This window comes from Hyperolius riggenbachi, chromosome 9, assembly GCF_040937935.1.
Source record: "Hyperolius riggenbachi isolate aHypRig1 chromosome 9, aHypRig1.pri, whole genome shotgun sequence".
NCBI classification, from domain to species: Eukaryota; Metazoa; Chordata; class Amphibia; order Anura; family Hyperoliidae; genus Hyperolius; species Hyperolius riggenbachi.
Genome location: NC_090654.1, coordinates 18,984,661 through 19,001,630, shown reverse-complemented (window position 1 = coordinate 19,001,630; position 16,970 = coordinate 18,984,661). Strand labels below are relative to the sequence as shown.

General features: G+C 43.9%; 1 protein-coding gene across 2 annotated transcripts in view; it reads left to right on the top strand.

Annotated features, from left to right (window-relative positions):
- The window catches only part of TOM1 (target of myb1 membrane trafficking protein), a 180,356-nt gene that overhangs the window by 141,563 nt on the left and 21,823 nt on the right, over positions 1–16,970 (top strand). For both annotated transcript variants that reach the window (XM_068252070.1, XM_068252071.1), the window contains exon 11: positions 10,338–10,458. In XM_068252070.1, coding sequence (XP_068108171.1) covers positions 10,338–10,458 — 121 coding nt within the window. The remainder of the gene's footprint in view (positions 1–10,337; positions 10,459–16,970) is intronic.

Here is a 16,970-nt window from a genome sequence, read left to right as displayed (position 1 = left end):
TGAGGCTTGTTTTCAGTGATTACTTTATTTTCTATGCATTTTATAGGCAAATGCAAGAAAAAGAGAGGAAAAAAATACACCATTTCTCCAATTCCATCCCCTGTAGTTTTTAAAATAAGCAATGCTACTATAAATAAAACCCACCCATTTTATTTGTCCATTAGTCCCGGATATCATAACCTTTAAATAATGTCCCTAGTAGTACAATTACATGTCCCGTCAATTACAAGCCTTCTGTACTAAATTAGCAGTAATATACCCTCATGACAAACCGCTTTAAAAAAAAAAAAAAAATAGGAGTCCCTAAGGCAACTATATTTATGGAATTTTTTTTACTGTTTTTTTTTTTTTTTTTTTTTGTATGGATTAATTTTATTATTTCTTTTATTGAAGGTGTGTGGTGTCTGCAATTTAACCTTTTGCCACTAGATGGCGCAAGAAATACAATCATGATTTACCCATTTTAATTTATTTTTTTTACACTTTAGTTTCTTTATGTTCTTATGAATGGACATGGCCCCTGATCAGGGTCATGTCCATTCAGTACAGGCACAGCGATTGGTTCGGGGATGCCTTGCTTGTGTGCATAATTTGTCCCTATCACAGCAGAGGCAGCTCCTTCCTCTCTGGGTCGACAAAGCTTGACAAAGAAAAGATTAGATATATTACAGAGACAGTGCAACTAGAAAAGGCTGCAGTAATCCAGAGCACATTAGAACAGGTATAGGAACTTATAGGATAGAAGAAATAAGGCTGAAAATTGTTACAGAGTCTCTTTAAAAGGAAATAAATATGGCAGCCTCCATATCCCTCTCACTTTAAAGGACAGCTGAAGTGAGAATAATATGGAGGCTGCCATGTTAAACAATACTGGTTGCCTAGCAGCCCTGCTGATCTATTTGGCTCCAGTAGCATGCAGCTAATCTTGTCAGATCTGATAATAACGCCAGAAACACCTGATCTGCTGCATGCTTGTTCAGGATCTATGGCTAAATGTATTAAAGGCAGAGGATCAGCAGGGCTGCCAGGCAACTGGTAATCACTCACTGAAGAGGTAAAGACTTCAGTAAAATGTAATTATGGTTGTTTGTTTGTAAAGCTCAGCAGAGGCAGCAAATAGCATGAGGTTGCAGTAGCTACAGTAGTTAGGGGGCCTAATAGCGGCACTTAGAGGGTGCAGAGTGTATGTGGGAGGAAGTCGCAAGTATTTGGAAATCATTTCATATATTTTTCAAAATACATTCAGTGTGGGATTACTCTAAAAAATTACATTTTTTTTTTCTTTAAAAAAAAAAATCATATGAAACTTTATACGACTGCTTTGAATACATATTTAACCCTTTCCCTGCCAGCCGATTTGTCCTAAACGCGAACCTCTACTGCCAAAGCAGTTTGTAGATATTTTGCGCTCCTTAAATTTACTTAGGAGTTTTGACAAGAAAACCTATGTGAAATGGGACGTAATAAATATTGTTTTTTCCGTAATGAATTGGGCTTGAACACTGAAACAAAATTTTGTACTTTTTCTGGAGATATAACAGTTTTGAGTGAAATGTGTTAGAGGAGCTGTCAGCCATACTATCTCATAAAAAAAAACCCATATATAAGTAGATAAATACTTTCTCTGACATAACATACGTATTGCACTGTCCATGTTTTGATTTTAGCGATTTTTCTACAGTAAAAAAAGAGAAAATCCTTCTTAACTTTGGCTGACTCAGTCCTGCCTCTCAGAGGCGCTCTTCTTAGACTAGGACGACATCTGCTATACGCTCCCTTTCTCACTGCCTGATGAAGCGGGGTCACGCCCGTGAAACGCGTTGCGCAATACTCTGTGGAGTGTATCAATAACCATTATTGTGTTATAACCCAACACGTACCTTTACTGTGTCCTTTGGAGTGGAAAAGGGCCCACCCCCGCCACTTCCATGTTTTTAAGATTTTATCTGATTTTATACTTTTGGCGCCTCTGATAACCTTGCTGAAAAAGGGTCAATAGTTCATAGATTTTAGCTCTGGCATACTTCAATGAATAGGTCATTGAGAAAAACAAAACAGTTAAAACTTAAAAACTAGATTTAAACATAACATAAAACTGTGTAATATCTTAAAGGACTTACGAGCCGAAATGTAAAAAAAAAGTTCAGTACCTGTAGCCAATTTGAATGCACGGAGGACGCCATCCGCGCAGTCCCGCCGGGTCTCCGCTGCTCAATAGCCCCCCAGGCTGGCTCCCGACCCCACAGCCCGGGACGGGCTATCCTGCCTCTTCTAAAATGTCCGCCTCAGCTGACCGCGGCTGCACAGCTCTAGGGCCTCCCCCCGATCCACGCTACAGGAGACAGCCGATAGCGTGGATCAGGGGTTGGAGGCCCTAGAGCTGCGCAGCCGCACTCACTCAGCTCAGGTGGACATTTTTAGAGGAGGAAGAATAGCCCGTCCCGGGCTGTGGTGTCGGGAGCCGGCCTGGGGGGCTATTGAGCAGCGGGGACCCGGCGGAACTGCGCAGATGGCGTCCTCCGTGCACTCAAATTGACTACAGGTACTGAACTTTTTTTTACATTTCGTCTCGTAAGTCCTTTTAAAAAGTCAAAAGCCATTTTCTGCTAGGAAAGTGTTTTATAGTTAGAATTTCTTATCAGTGAGGGTTACACTGCAGTCACTTCCTGTCTGAGTCAGGACCGAGTCAGCCACTTACATATCTGATATTGAACTCTTTCAGGCAGAGGGGGAAAAAAAGGAACACAGCATAGTTATTTGTGTGCTAGGCACTGTACATACTCATGTCTCATCATGTCACATGTCACTTCGGGTATCCTTTAAGTTGCCGGGGCTTGAGTGCCTGCTTTCCTCAGAGATGGGAATCTGACCCTGGTAATATCCTTTCCAGTTGTGCTTTTCTGCCACCCACATCATTCCTTCACACTGCACCCCTCTCTTAAACAATAATTGCTTTTAAAGTAGAATTCAGAATGGACTTAGCTTGTGTAGGAGGGTTCCATAACCCGTCAGCTGCCACACTGTGGGTCCTACTTATAGAATGTGGGAATAATGTGTTCCTGTGTACGTTATTCACCCTGGTTATAAAGGGCAGCTGATGCCAGGTGACTCGAGGACAGAGGAGTAGAATGACGACAGATCAGGAGACACAGGGCCGGGAATCACCCATCTACTCTGTTACGGAACAGTAATCGCAGCCAGGAGCAGGCAAGTGTTTCGTGTAACGCTCCTTCCTCAGGTGGAGACGCTTTTTCGGTTATCATGAAGCTTCGTACACACGATAGGGAAAAATCATCCAAAATGAACACTGAACGGTTCATCCTTCAGATGTTGATTGAAAATGCAAAGCAGAAACAACGACATAAAGGAAAGATCCACGATGGTGCCCAGGCATTTTGAAGGACTGACATGACAGATCACTTTGACAGATCTTCGTCGGCAGTGTGTACAGAGTTGAGAATCATTTTTAAACGATGTGTCAGTGAAGTCTACAGCACTCCCCCTTAATCCTGCAGTGTTTATCAATCCCATTGGTTAATGTTTGTTTTGCATTGCGTTTGCCGTCTTCTGCTGTCACTCACATCCCATTGCTTAACTACTTCCGTACCAGCAGCAGCGTTCTCCCCATACATTTTTTCCAGCCGGGTGGCATGAAAAAGTAGCTGGGTGGGGCGTGATGAAAGAATGCAGGGCCGTCACCTCTCTGCACAACTCTGCTTACAGCAGAGGAGGAGGTGAGCCGATGACAGCCGGGTACTCACCAAAACTAGCCGGGTGGAGCGCCCGCCTAAAAGAGCCTGGGGAAACCACAGAGCAGTCTCTGCCCCCTTAGGTACCAGAGACTGCTGGTACTGTAAAACGGCGCTTACCGACGAATCTCCGCCGCTCTTGCCGGTCACACTTCTCGCCCGTCGCCGCAGGTCCCTCTCTCTGCTGTCTCTATGACGGCAGAGTGCTGTGCAACGGTCAGGAGCCGCTTTTATTGGCTCCTGACCCTATCAATCACTGTAAGCCAATGGCCAATGGGATTGGCTTACAGTGATGACAGGGCCAGGAACCAATGAAAACGGCTCCTGACCGGCTCACACAGCTCTGCCGTCATAGAGACGGCAGGGCGAGTGATCTGCGGCGAGTAAACAGTAGTGAGAGCGGCGGAACTGCGCAGCAGCGATGTTTGAAATCTTTGTCCTGTCGGATCTGCGCTGCCACCTGCAGGATGTAGATTTCAACTGTGTCGCTTCGGATCCACTATCTCAAAGAACTGAAATAAATACAAACGCATACAAATACTCTTCTGGAGGAAAAGTAGAAATACTTTTCTCCTGCATTGCTGTAACTTACATTAGTTAGTAGAAGTTTGATGGAACGGACAGGTTTTTGACTAGTCCATCTCTTCATGGGGGATTTTCAGTATTTCATTTATTCTGTACAAAAGCACTCCTTGAAAAGCATCTATATAAGGATGCAGGCCCCGCCCCCCTTACCTGCTTGAACACTATTCTGGCAGTTAAACGGAGCAACTACCGTTCGCGGTGCTTTCAGAAACAAAGAAAACCCATAAAGATAAACAACCCCCATGAGGAGATGCGCTAGTTCAAAACCTGTCAGATTTATACTACCTACTATAAGTGGATGTAACACAGGAGGAAAGTCATTTATAGCACATTTTACTCTGGGAGAAATGTACTTTTTATTTGTGTTTTTGTGTATTTTAAAAGTTTTTGCAATAGTGGGTCCTTTAATATCTTCCGTAGATGATCGTGGAATGATTGTTCATTGCCCGTTTCACATGGTTGTGTCTGTCAGCCTGATTTTGTGCAGCGCTGAAGATTCTGGAATACACGGGACATTCCATTGATGGTAGCTGATTTCGCGTGTCTTCTGATATCGATTACCTTTGCTCATCTGTGGATTACCAATCTATTTCCAAACACAAGCGATTGCTCACTCCCACACACCACTTAGCTATTTAAATTGATCATCAGACGCGTATCTATGAAACGGCCGCCGGGTGATATTGGGGTTAAGCCGATAAATGGCTCCCGCTGCTCCTGCACAAGTCCCGGCGGTGTTGATTACTATTCCCCCTCCAGGGCCACGTGGATAGTGGTGGGGAAAGATGTAACTCAGCTTCCAGCTATTGCTGGCGGCCGTATTACATTGTTTTTGTAGTAATTTGTGCCCCATCTTTTGACAACGCCCAGATTACTCACTGAGCGCCGTATAGCTGTAATTCCTATTATGGCCTATGGTGGCGCTCAAATTTTCTGCGATGTTTTTCCAGCGCTCATCTGCAGAGCAGAAATGCATGTACCTGTGTCTGCAGTCCCAAATCCAGCAAGAGCTGAAACTGATGGCCATAGACAGGAGAGAGAGTGCTCAGTAGCACACAGTCATAGATTGTGTGGCCAGCAGGGGGCACTGCGTGCAGGTATCCCTCTCCAAGCCCCTTCTCCCTACCGCTGACCTGTACACTAGGAGCTGTGCTAAAACTGATTGGTTTGAAGTTCAATCTTTAAAGAGACACTGAAACGGAAAAAAAAAATATCATGAATTGGTTGTGTAGTATAATCACTAGAACATTAGTAGCAAAGAAAATATTCTCATATTTTTTTTTTCAGTTATATAGGTTTTTTTTTTTTTTTTAATAACATTGCATCATTCTCTAATATTTGCAGCTTACACACTACTCAGCATTCTAAATGATTTTACAGAGCAGGCTAGTGAACTATTGACCTGTCCTCTGGAGAGAAAAAGAAAATACAGTGACTGACAGTTGAGATAATAAGCTTCAGAAGACGGAGCTCTGTGCGACTTTGAAAGTCGTGGAGCGCAGTGGCTCTTTTGCATAGATATCAACTGAAGTTTCTTAACTCTTCCTGTACTGGAAACATTATTAGACTTAGGTCTCTGCTGCTGCTGCTTTTTTCGCTTCAGTGTGTCTTTAATGTGTACCACAACTATAGTAGGGAAATTATCTTGTGAGCGCATCCGACAGAAAATGAGTGACCAGCTGCATTTATGCGCACATCATCGTGGAAGGTGTCAGAGTAGTATAGAATGTATGGTAATAATAATAAAAATGTCTCTTATAAATTGCAGACCACATAACACAATGGCCTCATTTCACAATGGCCTCAATTCACTAAACTTATCTCCTGTCTTTATTAACTCTTCTAGAGTTGTTACCATGGTGATAAGGCATGTAGTATTCAGGAAACATTTTACCTCAGGCAAGCCTAAAGTTAACTCTTCTGTCTTTAAATTAACTCTCCAATCCTTAAAATAACTCCAGAGTTAAAGACAGGCTGTTAATTAGCTGCATGTGAAAATAACTACAGAGGAGGTAAATTAACTATAGGAGAGGTAACTTAAGGAATGAAGAGATAAGATAACTCTCTCACGTGTGGAGGTAAGTTTTCTCTTGCCTTATTACCTCTAGCATGATCTTAGTGAATTGAGGCCAAAGCTTATCTCCTGTCTTTAATAACTCTTCTAGAGTTATCACCATGGTGATAAGGCATGTAGTATTCTGGAAACATTTTACCTCAGGCAAACTTAAAGTTAACTCTTCTGTCTTTAAGTTAACTCTTCAATCCTTAAAATAACTCCAGAGCTAAAGACAGGCTGTTTATTAACTGCGTGTGAAATTAACTACAGAGGAGGTAAATTAACTACAGAGGAGGTAAATTAACTACACAAGAGGAAACTTAAGGAATAAAGAGATAAAATAACTCTCACACTGTGTGGAGGTAGGTTATCTCTTGCCTTATTATCTCCAGCATGATCTTAGTGAATTGAGGCCAATGTTGGGAAGAGGAACCTTAGCGGCAACCTCTTCTGTGCGTTCTAGAATCGGATCCCTGTAATTATTTCCTGTTGCTTAGATTTTTATCACTTATTGGCTTTGATCTTGCTGATGGCTAAAAGAAATAACCTTTTTATATCGAGAGGGCCCCGTATTCATGTTTTATAGAAAGCGTGCCCGGTGGTATTCATGTTTTATAGAAAGCGTGCCCGGTGGTATTCGTGTTGTATAGAGAGCGGGCCCGGTGGTATTCGTGTTGTATAGAGAGTGGGCCCGGTGGTATTCGTGTTGTATAGAGAGCGGGCCCGGTGGTATTCATGTTTTATAGAAAGCGTGCCCGGTGGTATTCATGTTTTATAGAAAGCGTGCCCGGTGGTATTCGTGTTGTATAGAGAGCGGGCCCGGTGGTATTCGTGTTGTATAGAGAGCGGGCCCGGTGGTATTCGTGTTGTATAGAAAGCGTGCCCGGTGGTATTCGTGTTGTATAGAGAGCGGGCCCGGTGGTATTCGTGTTGTATAGAGAGCGGGCCCGGTGGTATTCGTGTTGTATAGAGAGCGGGCCCGGTGGTATTCGTGTTGTATAGAGAGCGGGCCCGGTGGTATTCGTGTTGTATAGAAAGCGTGCCCGGTGGTATTCGTGTTGTATAGAGAGCGGGCCCGGTGGTATTCGTGTTGTATAGAGAGTGGGCCCGGTGGTATTCGTGTTGTATAGAGAGCGGGCCCGGTGGTATTCGTGTTGTATAGAGAGTGGGCCCGGTGGTATTCATGTTGTATAGAGAGCGGGCCCGGTGGTATTCGTGTTGTATAGAGAGCGGGCCCGGTGGTATTCGTGTTGTATAGAGAGTGGGCCCGGTGGTATTCGTGTTGTATAGAGAGCGGGCCCGGTGGTATTCGTGTTGTATAGAGAGCGGGCCCGGTGGTATTCGTGTTGTATAGAGAGCGGGCCCGGTGGTATTCGTGTTGTATAGAGAGCGGGCCCGGTGGTATTCGTGTTGTATAGAGAGCGGGCCCGGTGGTATTCATGTTTTATAGAAAGCGTGCCCGGTGGTATTCATGTTGTATAGAGAGCGGGCCCGGTAGTATTCGTGTCCCAGCTGATGAGTATTTTCCCTTGTGCCGCACGCAGCAGTCTGCATACATTCAGCCGGCGCTGCGACTGCCAAGATAAACATTCATATATTCCTGGTTTGTATTTAAATTCCTCCTCCGCCTCCTTTTCTCTCCCTGTCACAATGTTTTCCCCTCGCTGGTGGAGATACTGACACCACTTATCCCCGTCATTCAGCTGTCCTTCCGTACCGACGCTTCCAGTGACAGATTGCGTTCAGAGAATCGCAGCCTCCCGCGGTGAGGACGTTTTCGTAGCGAGCGCCTCCGTTTGTCCTGAACGAAGCAATCTTCTGCATATAACCCTTTAGCAGCCAATTTATTTAGAGGTTAGCAAGTGCTCCAGGCTTATTATAGCACATTTTTTGTTACATTTTCTTGCTTCTAATTAGTACTGCTGTAATGTGTATGTATGGCCACTTGTCACTAGGGGGCAGTGTGAGACAATAACAGGACTTCTGCTTTCAGTTTCTATATGTTCTGCTACTAGAGAGAGATCAAAGCATTCCAAGAATTTACAGTACGAGTTCTGCCAACTGAGATCAAAAGCAGTGCACTTATCTCAAATGAGATAACGCTGTTGAAGCTGCTAGTAAGTTAAGGTGGCCATACACCTGTCTATCTTCTACCAGATCGGTCCCTCAGATAGATCCCTCTCTGATTGAAAGTGATCAGAGAGGGATCTATTCCCTCCCTACACCCTGCACTCCCAAATACATACCAGCTTGATATCTAATTGTCCTAAAGGTACCCCAACACTGGTAAATTTCTGCTATCAATATACGACCAATTGAACCGCTCTGATCAAATCGGCTAGAAATCGATGCAGCACCAGCATGATCCATCAACCGATCAATTTCTGACCGATTTCTATTGATTTAATCGATGGGTCCAGACAGAAAATCTAGGTCAATTGGCTTCTGGCAGCAGATCGATGGCCCATAGCGTTGCATTGCATCTAATAGTGCAGCAATGCATTTTGATGGATTTTCATACTGAAATCTAATGGAAATCTTTTCCTAGTGTGAGGCACACATCAGATTCCTGTCAGATTCGACCTGACAGGAATCTATCTGATGATCAAATCTGCTGCAAATCTCTAAAGGTACATATACACGACATCGATTTCCCACCGATATACAGCAGATTCGATCACTGATCCAATCTACTGTGAAATTGTTAACGCAAATGTTGATCGATTTCCATCTGAAATCGATTCAGTCAATCTGGCCAGGTGGAAAATTTCACTAGATCGCTGGCGGGTCAGGAGCACATCGTTAGCGGCATTTGATTCGCCTACGACCACCGCAGCAATAATCTCATCTGTCCCACTGGCACGAGTCCCCGGGTCCCTGCTGTCCCTTTCTCTGGCTGGCATGTGACCGTGGTCACATGGTACAGGCACTCGCGGTGACATTGGACACTGGAATAGGACACTTATGCAGTGACTCATATGTCCTCGATTCATCATTGTCTTTGCAATAACTTTTTACAGTTCTTTAAATTACCGAATTCGAAGTTTATCAATTTCTAGTTGTATTCATCGTTTTTCCACATTCGATAAAATATCGATAACAATGTGGTAACCATTCGGTAACGTGTCAATATTTCCATTTTACAGCGGTAATTTAACACCAGGCCATAAGATTCCCATGGAATTGTGGGTAAAAGGCAGTCCTTTGAACACCATGTAGCAACATTCTGAATAAGGCTTAACACCTGGTCCAGGATTCTGGAAGTGGTTTGGGACATTCCCACAATTTCGCCAGCTGCGACCTGATAGTGCAGCTGGCAATTTAGTTAACCCTGGCACTGCCTGTGTTCTCTTACAAGATGATTCAAGAGAAATGCAAACAAATCCATTCTCTTGCAAATTGATGTAGTTCTAGACCTTATTCTTGCCCTTCTGCACCTTTGAATCACTCTCAGCTGATACATAACCACTTCAAATGGCTCCATCTTCTCTGTCAGCAATGATCTGACAGGAATAACCACAGAGCAGTGAAGGAGATAACTAATCCTAAATGTAACGCTAAACCACGCCCACTTTCATTTTCATGAATTGCACTTTCTTCCGATTTATCGCATTATTACAGAATGATTACCAAATGCTCGCTAACAGCTGCAGATAACTTTGATGAATCCTGAAATCAACTTATCGAGTTCTGTATTTTACTGAGCTGTCGGTAATGGATTCGGTAAGTCTTGATGAATCGAGGCCAAAGTCTGCTGGGCATTTAGTAGGGAGAGGGCAGATCAGCATTCTGGAATGAAGTGCTACCAACCGTTTCATATTAAAGCAGACATTAGTAGCAAAGAAAAGTGTCTCCTGTTTATTTTGTCAGTGTGTTGTGGAGGGATGGGGCCAGTATTTGCTCTGTCACACAGTGAGATGAATCTGTTGTCTCTCTCGTTTCTTCAGATGTGAGTTCCGGATCTGTCACTGGGACGCTGCAGTCTCTCGAGCAGACGCCGAAACCCGGAGATGACTTTGACATGTTTGCGCTCACCCGAGGGAGCAGCCTGGCCGACCAGCGGAGGAGGTGAGTGACGGCGGGATTCTGCCGCTTCGCACAGCTGCTGTTTACCAATGAGTCACTCAAAGCTCAGAAATGATCTACAATCGCTGTATGAGTATTATTCAGAATTTATTTCTGTTAAACTTGAACCTGAACAGAAATGCACCCTGTATGTATTTAGAGAGTTTAGCCTGTGTAATCCCCCCTCATCTGTGTCAAATCACAAGTTGTAATTTGATCTCTCAGCTGACTGCCTCAGCAGGGCAGCTTATTTGTAAATACAGGATAACAATATGTTTGCTTCCATGAAAGCAGGAAGTAAACACATTGCAGGATTATTGCACAATTTCTATCAACTGTAACAGAGAAATGTTTTTCTGTATAGGTTATTATGCTGTTGCGTGTCTTTTAGAGCAAAGAGGACGCTCTGAGTTCAGGTCCGCTTTAAAAAAAGATATTTTATTTTTTTTTAGCCATCTGAGAACTTTCTCAGCTTGGTGTACACGAGGTGAATCTAAGGTCAGAGAACAGATACTTAAGAAGAATAAAAGTTGTGTATCCCCCGGACTCTACCCACGTCTTCCTATAGCCCCCATCATTGCCCTGCACGGCCTCTGAAAGAAATCTGACAAAAGCTTGTCAGATATCTGATCGAGGCCACGCCCCTCCTCATGCATGAGCACAGTTGTACTGGGCCTGCACAAGTGCATCCGCGCCTGAGTAGCAAGACGGAACCGCCATACGGCCATGTTACTGCATGAAGAGGAGCTCAATCTTCAGGAGGGTTCCGAGGCAGCCACGGTGGTCTGGGGAGGACGTAGAAAGCCACTGAAGGCTTCCCTCTCCTTGGGTAAGTATCTGCTTTTTGACCTTGGCTTCCTATTGTAGTGATTAGATTGTGAGCTCCTCTGAGGACAGTCAGTGACATGACTATGTACTCTAATGTGCTGCAGGAGATATCAGTGCTATATAAATGCATAATAATAATAATATGGTAGGACATTAGACTATGACTATGGTAGGATTAGATTGTGAGCTCCTCTGAGGACTCTGTAAAGTGCTGCAGAAGATATTGGCGCTATACAAGTACATCATAAAAAAATGGTAGGATATTAGACTGTGATTGTGGCAGGGCTGTGGAGTCGGTCCAAAAATCCACCGACTCCGACTCCTCAGTTTAGGATTCCACCGACTCCGACTCCACGACTCCGACTCCTCTAATTTGCATATTACAATTTTGTTGATTAAAAGTATGGAACATGAAACTCGTCTCTTGACTGCCAACGCTTAGGAATTTTACAAGACAACTGAAGTGAGAAGGATATGTAGACTACTATATTTATTCCCTTTAGACTAAAACTAGTCCTTGGTGAGAGTACTTGTAAAAGGTACAAACCGGAACAAAGAACATCTATCAGGCCCTAGGCAATGTAAGTGTGGGTACATGTAAGAATGATGTGCAGGTACTCTGCAGGGGAATGAGGAGATTGTAAACAGACAACACCTCTGTGCTCAATGTGCACAGCATTCTCAGTGGATTCCCTGCAGCTCTGTGGGGAGTGCATATGTAGAGTATAGTACTACTGTGTAACAAAGTAAACCTGAGACAGATGAAATTAAAGTTTTATACATACCTGGGGCTTCCTCCAGCCGCCTTCAGGATAATCAGTCCCTCGTTGTCCTCCTCCACCACCTGGATCTTCTGCTATGAGTCCAGGTACTTGAGCCAGTCGGGCGTAGTGCGCATGCACACACTCCGCCGCCAGGAGCATACTACACCTGTGCAGCACAATTGCGCAGGTGCAGAATGTTCCTGGCTGTGGGAGCGGCATGCGGCCGGACAGCGCTGACTGGCTGAATTACCAGGACTCATAGCAGAAGATCCGGGTGGTGGAGGACAGCGAGGGACTGATTAGCCTGAAGGGGGCTGGAGGAAGCTCCAGGTATGTATAAAACTTTACTTTTCATCCGTCTCAGTTACCCTTTAATTTGTAGTCACCAAACCAAATTTTAACAACATATCACATTATTTGATTTCATCAGCAAAGGGAGTGCATACATTTGCATAAATCAGCATCAGTGCAGAATTATTTCCATCTCATTGACCATCTCTATTAGTGACACAGCTACACATCAGGCTTTATTCTTACAGCATAGATGTTATTTAGTATATATAAGAGATTCCTGTGTACACATCATATATACAGTCACAATCAGATATGTATATCTGACCTTAAAAATACGGGGACTGCTTTATTGAAGCAGCACAAGTAACTAATTTTGATTGGTTTATTTCATTTTTGTGGACTAAGCACAGCTATTACTGTATATATACTGTATATATACATTATTTTTAATGACTATCTGAGAAATAGAAAAAATTATCATATTTTCTATTTTAATTACAGTTACAAATTCATTAGGAGTCGGAGTCGGTGCATTTTTTCCCGACTCCGACTCCAGGCACCCAAAATTGCCCGACTCCACGACTCCGACTCCGACTCCACAGCCCTGGATTGTGGTGGGGATTAGATTGTGATCCCTGACGAACAGTTAGTGACATGACTACAGTGGTGTGAAAAACTATTTGCCCCCTTCCTGATTTCTTATTCTTTTGCATGTTTGTCACACTTAAATCTTTCTGCTCATCAAAAACCATTAACTATTAGTCAAAGATAACATACTTGAACACAAAATGCAGTTTTAAATGATGGTTTTTATTATTTAGTGAGAAAAAAAACCTCAAAACCTACATGGCCCTGTGTGAAAAAGAAATTGCCCCCTGAACCGAATAACTGGTTGGGCCACCCTTAGCAGCAATAACTGCAATCAAGCGTTTGCGATCACTTGCAACAAGTCTTTTACAGCGCTCTGGAGGAATTTTGGCCCACTCATCTTTGCAGAATTGTTGTAATTCAGCTTTATTTGAGGGTTTTCTAACATGAACCGCCTTTTTAAGGTCATGCCACAACATCTCAATAGGATTCAGGTCAGGACTTTGACTAGGCCACTCCAAAGTCTTCTTTTTGTTTTTCTTCAGCCATTCAGAGGTGGATTTGCTTTTGTGTTTTTGGTCATTGTCCTGCTGGAGCACCCAAGATCGCTTCAGCTTGAGTTGACAAACAGATGGCCGGACATTCTCCTTCAGGATTTTTTGGTAGACAGTAGAATTCATGGTTCCATCTATCACAACAAGCCTTCCAGGTCCTGAAGCAGCAAAACAACCCTAGACCATCACACTACCACCACCATATTTTACTGTTGGTATGATGTTCTTTTGCTGAAATGCTGTGTTACTTATACGCCAGATGTAACGGGACACGCACCTTCCAACAAGTTCAACATTTGTCTCGTGGGTCCACAAGGTATTTTTCCAAAAGTCTTGGCAATCATTGAGATGTTTTTTTTTTAGCAAAATTGAGACGAGCCTTAATGTTTTTTTTGCTTAAAAGTGGTTTGCGCCTTGGATATCTGCCATGCAGGCCATTTTTGCCCAGTCTCTTTCTTATGGTGGAGTCGTGAACACTGACCTTAATTGAGGCAAGAGAGGCCTGCAGTTCTTTAGATGTTGTCCTGGGGTCTTTTGTGGCCTCTCGGATGAGTTTTCTCTGCGCTCTTGGGGTAATTTTGGTCGGCCGGCCACTCCTGGGAAGGTTCATCACTGTTCCATGTTTTTGCCATTTGTGGAGAATGGCTCTCACTGTGGTTCACTGGAGTCCCAAAGCTTTAGAAATGGCTTTATAACCTTTACCAGGCTGATGGATCTCAATTACAGTACTTTTTGTTCTCATTTGTTTCTGACTTTCTTTGGATCTTGGCATGATGTCTAGCTTTTGAGGTGCTTTTGGTCTACTTCTCTGTGTCAGATAGCTCCTATTTAAGTGATTTCTTGATTGAAACAGGCGTGGCAGTAATCAGGCCTGGGGGTGACTACAGAAATTGAACTCAGGTGTGATAAACCACAGTTAAGTTATTAACAAGGGGGGCAATCACTTTTTCACACACGGCCATGTAGATTTGGAGTTTTTTTTTTTTTTTCTCGCTAAATAATAACCATCATTTAAAACTGCATTTTGTGTTCAATTATTTTATCTTTGACTAATAGTTAACGGTTTTTGATGAGCAGAAACGTTTAAGTGTGGCAAACATGCAAAAGAATAAGAAATCAGGAAGGGGGCAAATAGTTTTTAACACCACTGTATGTACTCTGTAAAGTGCTGCAGAAGATGGGACAGAAGCACAATTGCGCCAGCGATGCACCATGGGCTGTGAGACGAGGTACATCATGCAAGAGCGTTTTTAAGTCATAGAGACCACATTTTTTTTTTAAGTCCAAGTCAGTCTGCAGGAAGGATACCTGGTGATGGGGGCTGCATGATCAAGTTGGAAACACTAGGGGGAGGATACTGCCAAGGGCTTACAATCTGGGGATGGGGGTGGGGGGCACACAAGGCAGAGGTTGCATAATAGGTACACATTGGGGTGAGTTAGGGTAGCATTGAGCTGGAGTAGGCAATCTTGAAGAGATGCAGACAAGACACAGAACTTTTAGATCGGTGTGTTTTGAGGGCTTGTTTGAAGGTGTTGAGGGATGGGGCAAACCTGATAGTTGGTGAGAGCGAGTTCCAGAGAGTGAAAGCAGCTCTCGAAGTCCTGTAGTCTCTAATGAGAGTGGGAGATGCGCGGAGGCGCAGGTCATTGGAGGATTGACGTTTGGCTGGGTGTATGTCTGTGGACCAGGTCGAACAGGTCTTGTGTACAGATTTGCAGGCCAGCCACAGTATTTTGAAGGTAATCCTGGACCAGGTAGGGAGCCAGAGGAGGGATTTACAGAGTGAAGTCACTGAGGCGGAGCGGGGAGAGGAATGGATCAGCCTTGCTGCTGCATTCATGACGGATTGTTGGGGTAGTTGTGATTCAAATGGAGGTCAGACAGACTAGAGTTACAGTAGTCTGGGCGGGAGATGCGTTCGTCAGCGTCCGGATCTGGAAGGGGCGGATCTTGGAGATGTTGCAGAGGTGGACGTTGCAGGATTAGGTGAGGTTTTGGATATGGGGTGTAAAGGAGGTGGCAGAGTTGAGGGCAACGCCCAGGCAGTGGGTTTGGGGAGTAGGGCGGTTGCTCATGTTATCAGCTGGGGCGTAAATGTCCGGGAGGGGTGATGCTATGCGAGGTTTAGTTTTCTTCGGGTTTGGCTTCAGGAACCTAGCGGACATCCATGAGGAGAGGGCTGAGAGGCAGAAGACCTTGTCCATGGTGGTGGTGGAGAGATTCAGGATGTGGAGGTAGTTCCAGAGGTCATCAGCATACAGGTGATGTTTGAAGCCCAGGGGGACAGTATGGAATTTCTGTGATAGACTAGGTCCTTGTGATTCATAAATTAAAAAACAAACAAAAATAAATCAAACCGTATACTGCGGAAACGAGCCCCTGATAAATGTCTTCCATCCCGGTCAATGAGATACAAATCATTTTGAATTGTTGCAGCATTATGCAAATACATGCCGCTTGAAAAGGGACCAATCAAATCCTGCCAAGGTAAAATCTGATTGGTCCCTTCTTAAGCTGCATACATTTGCAGAATGCACCATCTCGAAATTATTAGGCTCTTCTTGACCTCTCCTACTTCCGACCCCTTCTGTTGGGTTCAGAGGGGGATGTGAAGGATGATGGGGGTTGTCCTGATAGAATAATCTTCCAGTTAGATTAGATTCAGAATGTCAGGAGGGATGTTGCTGAGATGCAAATACATTTGAGGTGATTGAAAATTATGCTAATTATGAAAATTTCTTGTGAGTGGACTGATCAGTGCAGTGAAAGCATTTGATTGGTCCATTTTAGAAGCTGCATAGATGTGCAGTAACATATGCAAATAATTCCAAGTTGATACAGAATTATGCAAATCTCATGCCAAGTACAAAGCTGGCACTGAGCCAAAACTTTTGTATTAAACGCCGTTAGAATATGGGGGAACAAAAATACAGATAGATGTTAGCAGACGGCAGTTTTGTATTAAACCGCCTTTAGTGGTTTGTAAATGGGATGTACCTGAGCTCAATTTTGAGCTTCATGGCAAAGGCTGTGAATACTTATGTACATGTGCTTTCTCATTTTTTTTTATTTTTAATAAATTTGCCAAAACCTCATGTAAATTTTTTCTGTCACACTGTCATTTTGGGGTGTTGTGTGTAGAATTCTGAGGGGAAAAAAATGAATTTAAAAGATACCTTACAGCAAAAAGAATTTAAAAATGGGGGAAGCAGGCATGTGTAGTGGGCTCTTCTCATGCCCACCGCTCCCCCGCTCTAGTCTGTCCCCCTCCAGTACGGCCTACCGACTCCCCCGGAACTTACTTCCTGGTCAGAGTGGTCAGAGTTGACTGCGCAGGCACTGCCTGGTGGATGCGTGTTCTTTGACTGCGTGCCCACGGATGGGAGCGCTCTGCACATGCGCACTACGTTGCAACTAGTCAGCTGCGACCACCCTGACCAGGAAGTAAGTTCAGGAGGTCGGTAGGCAGTACCTGGAGGAGAGC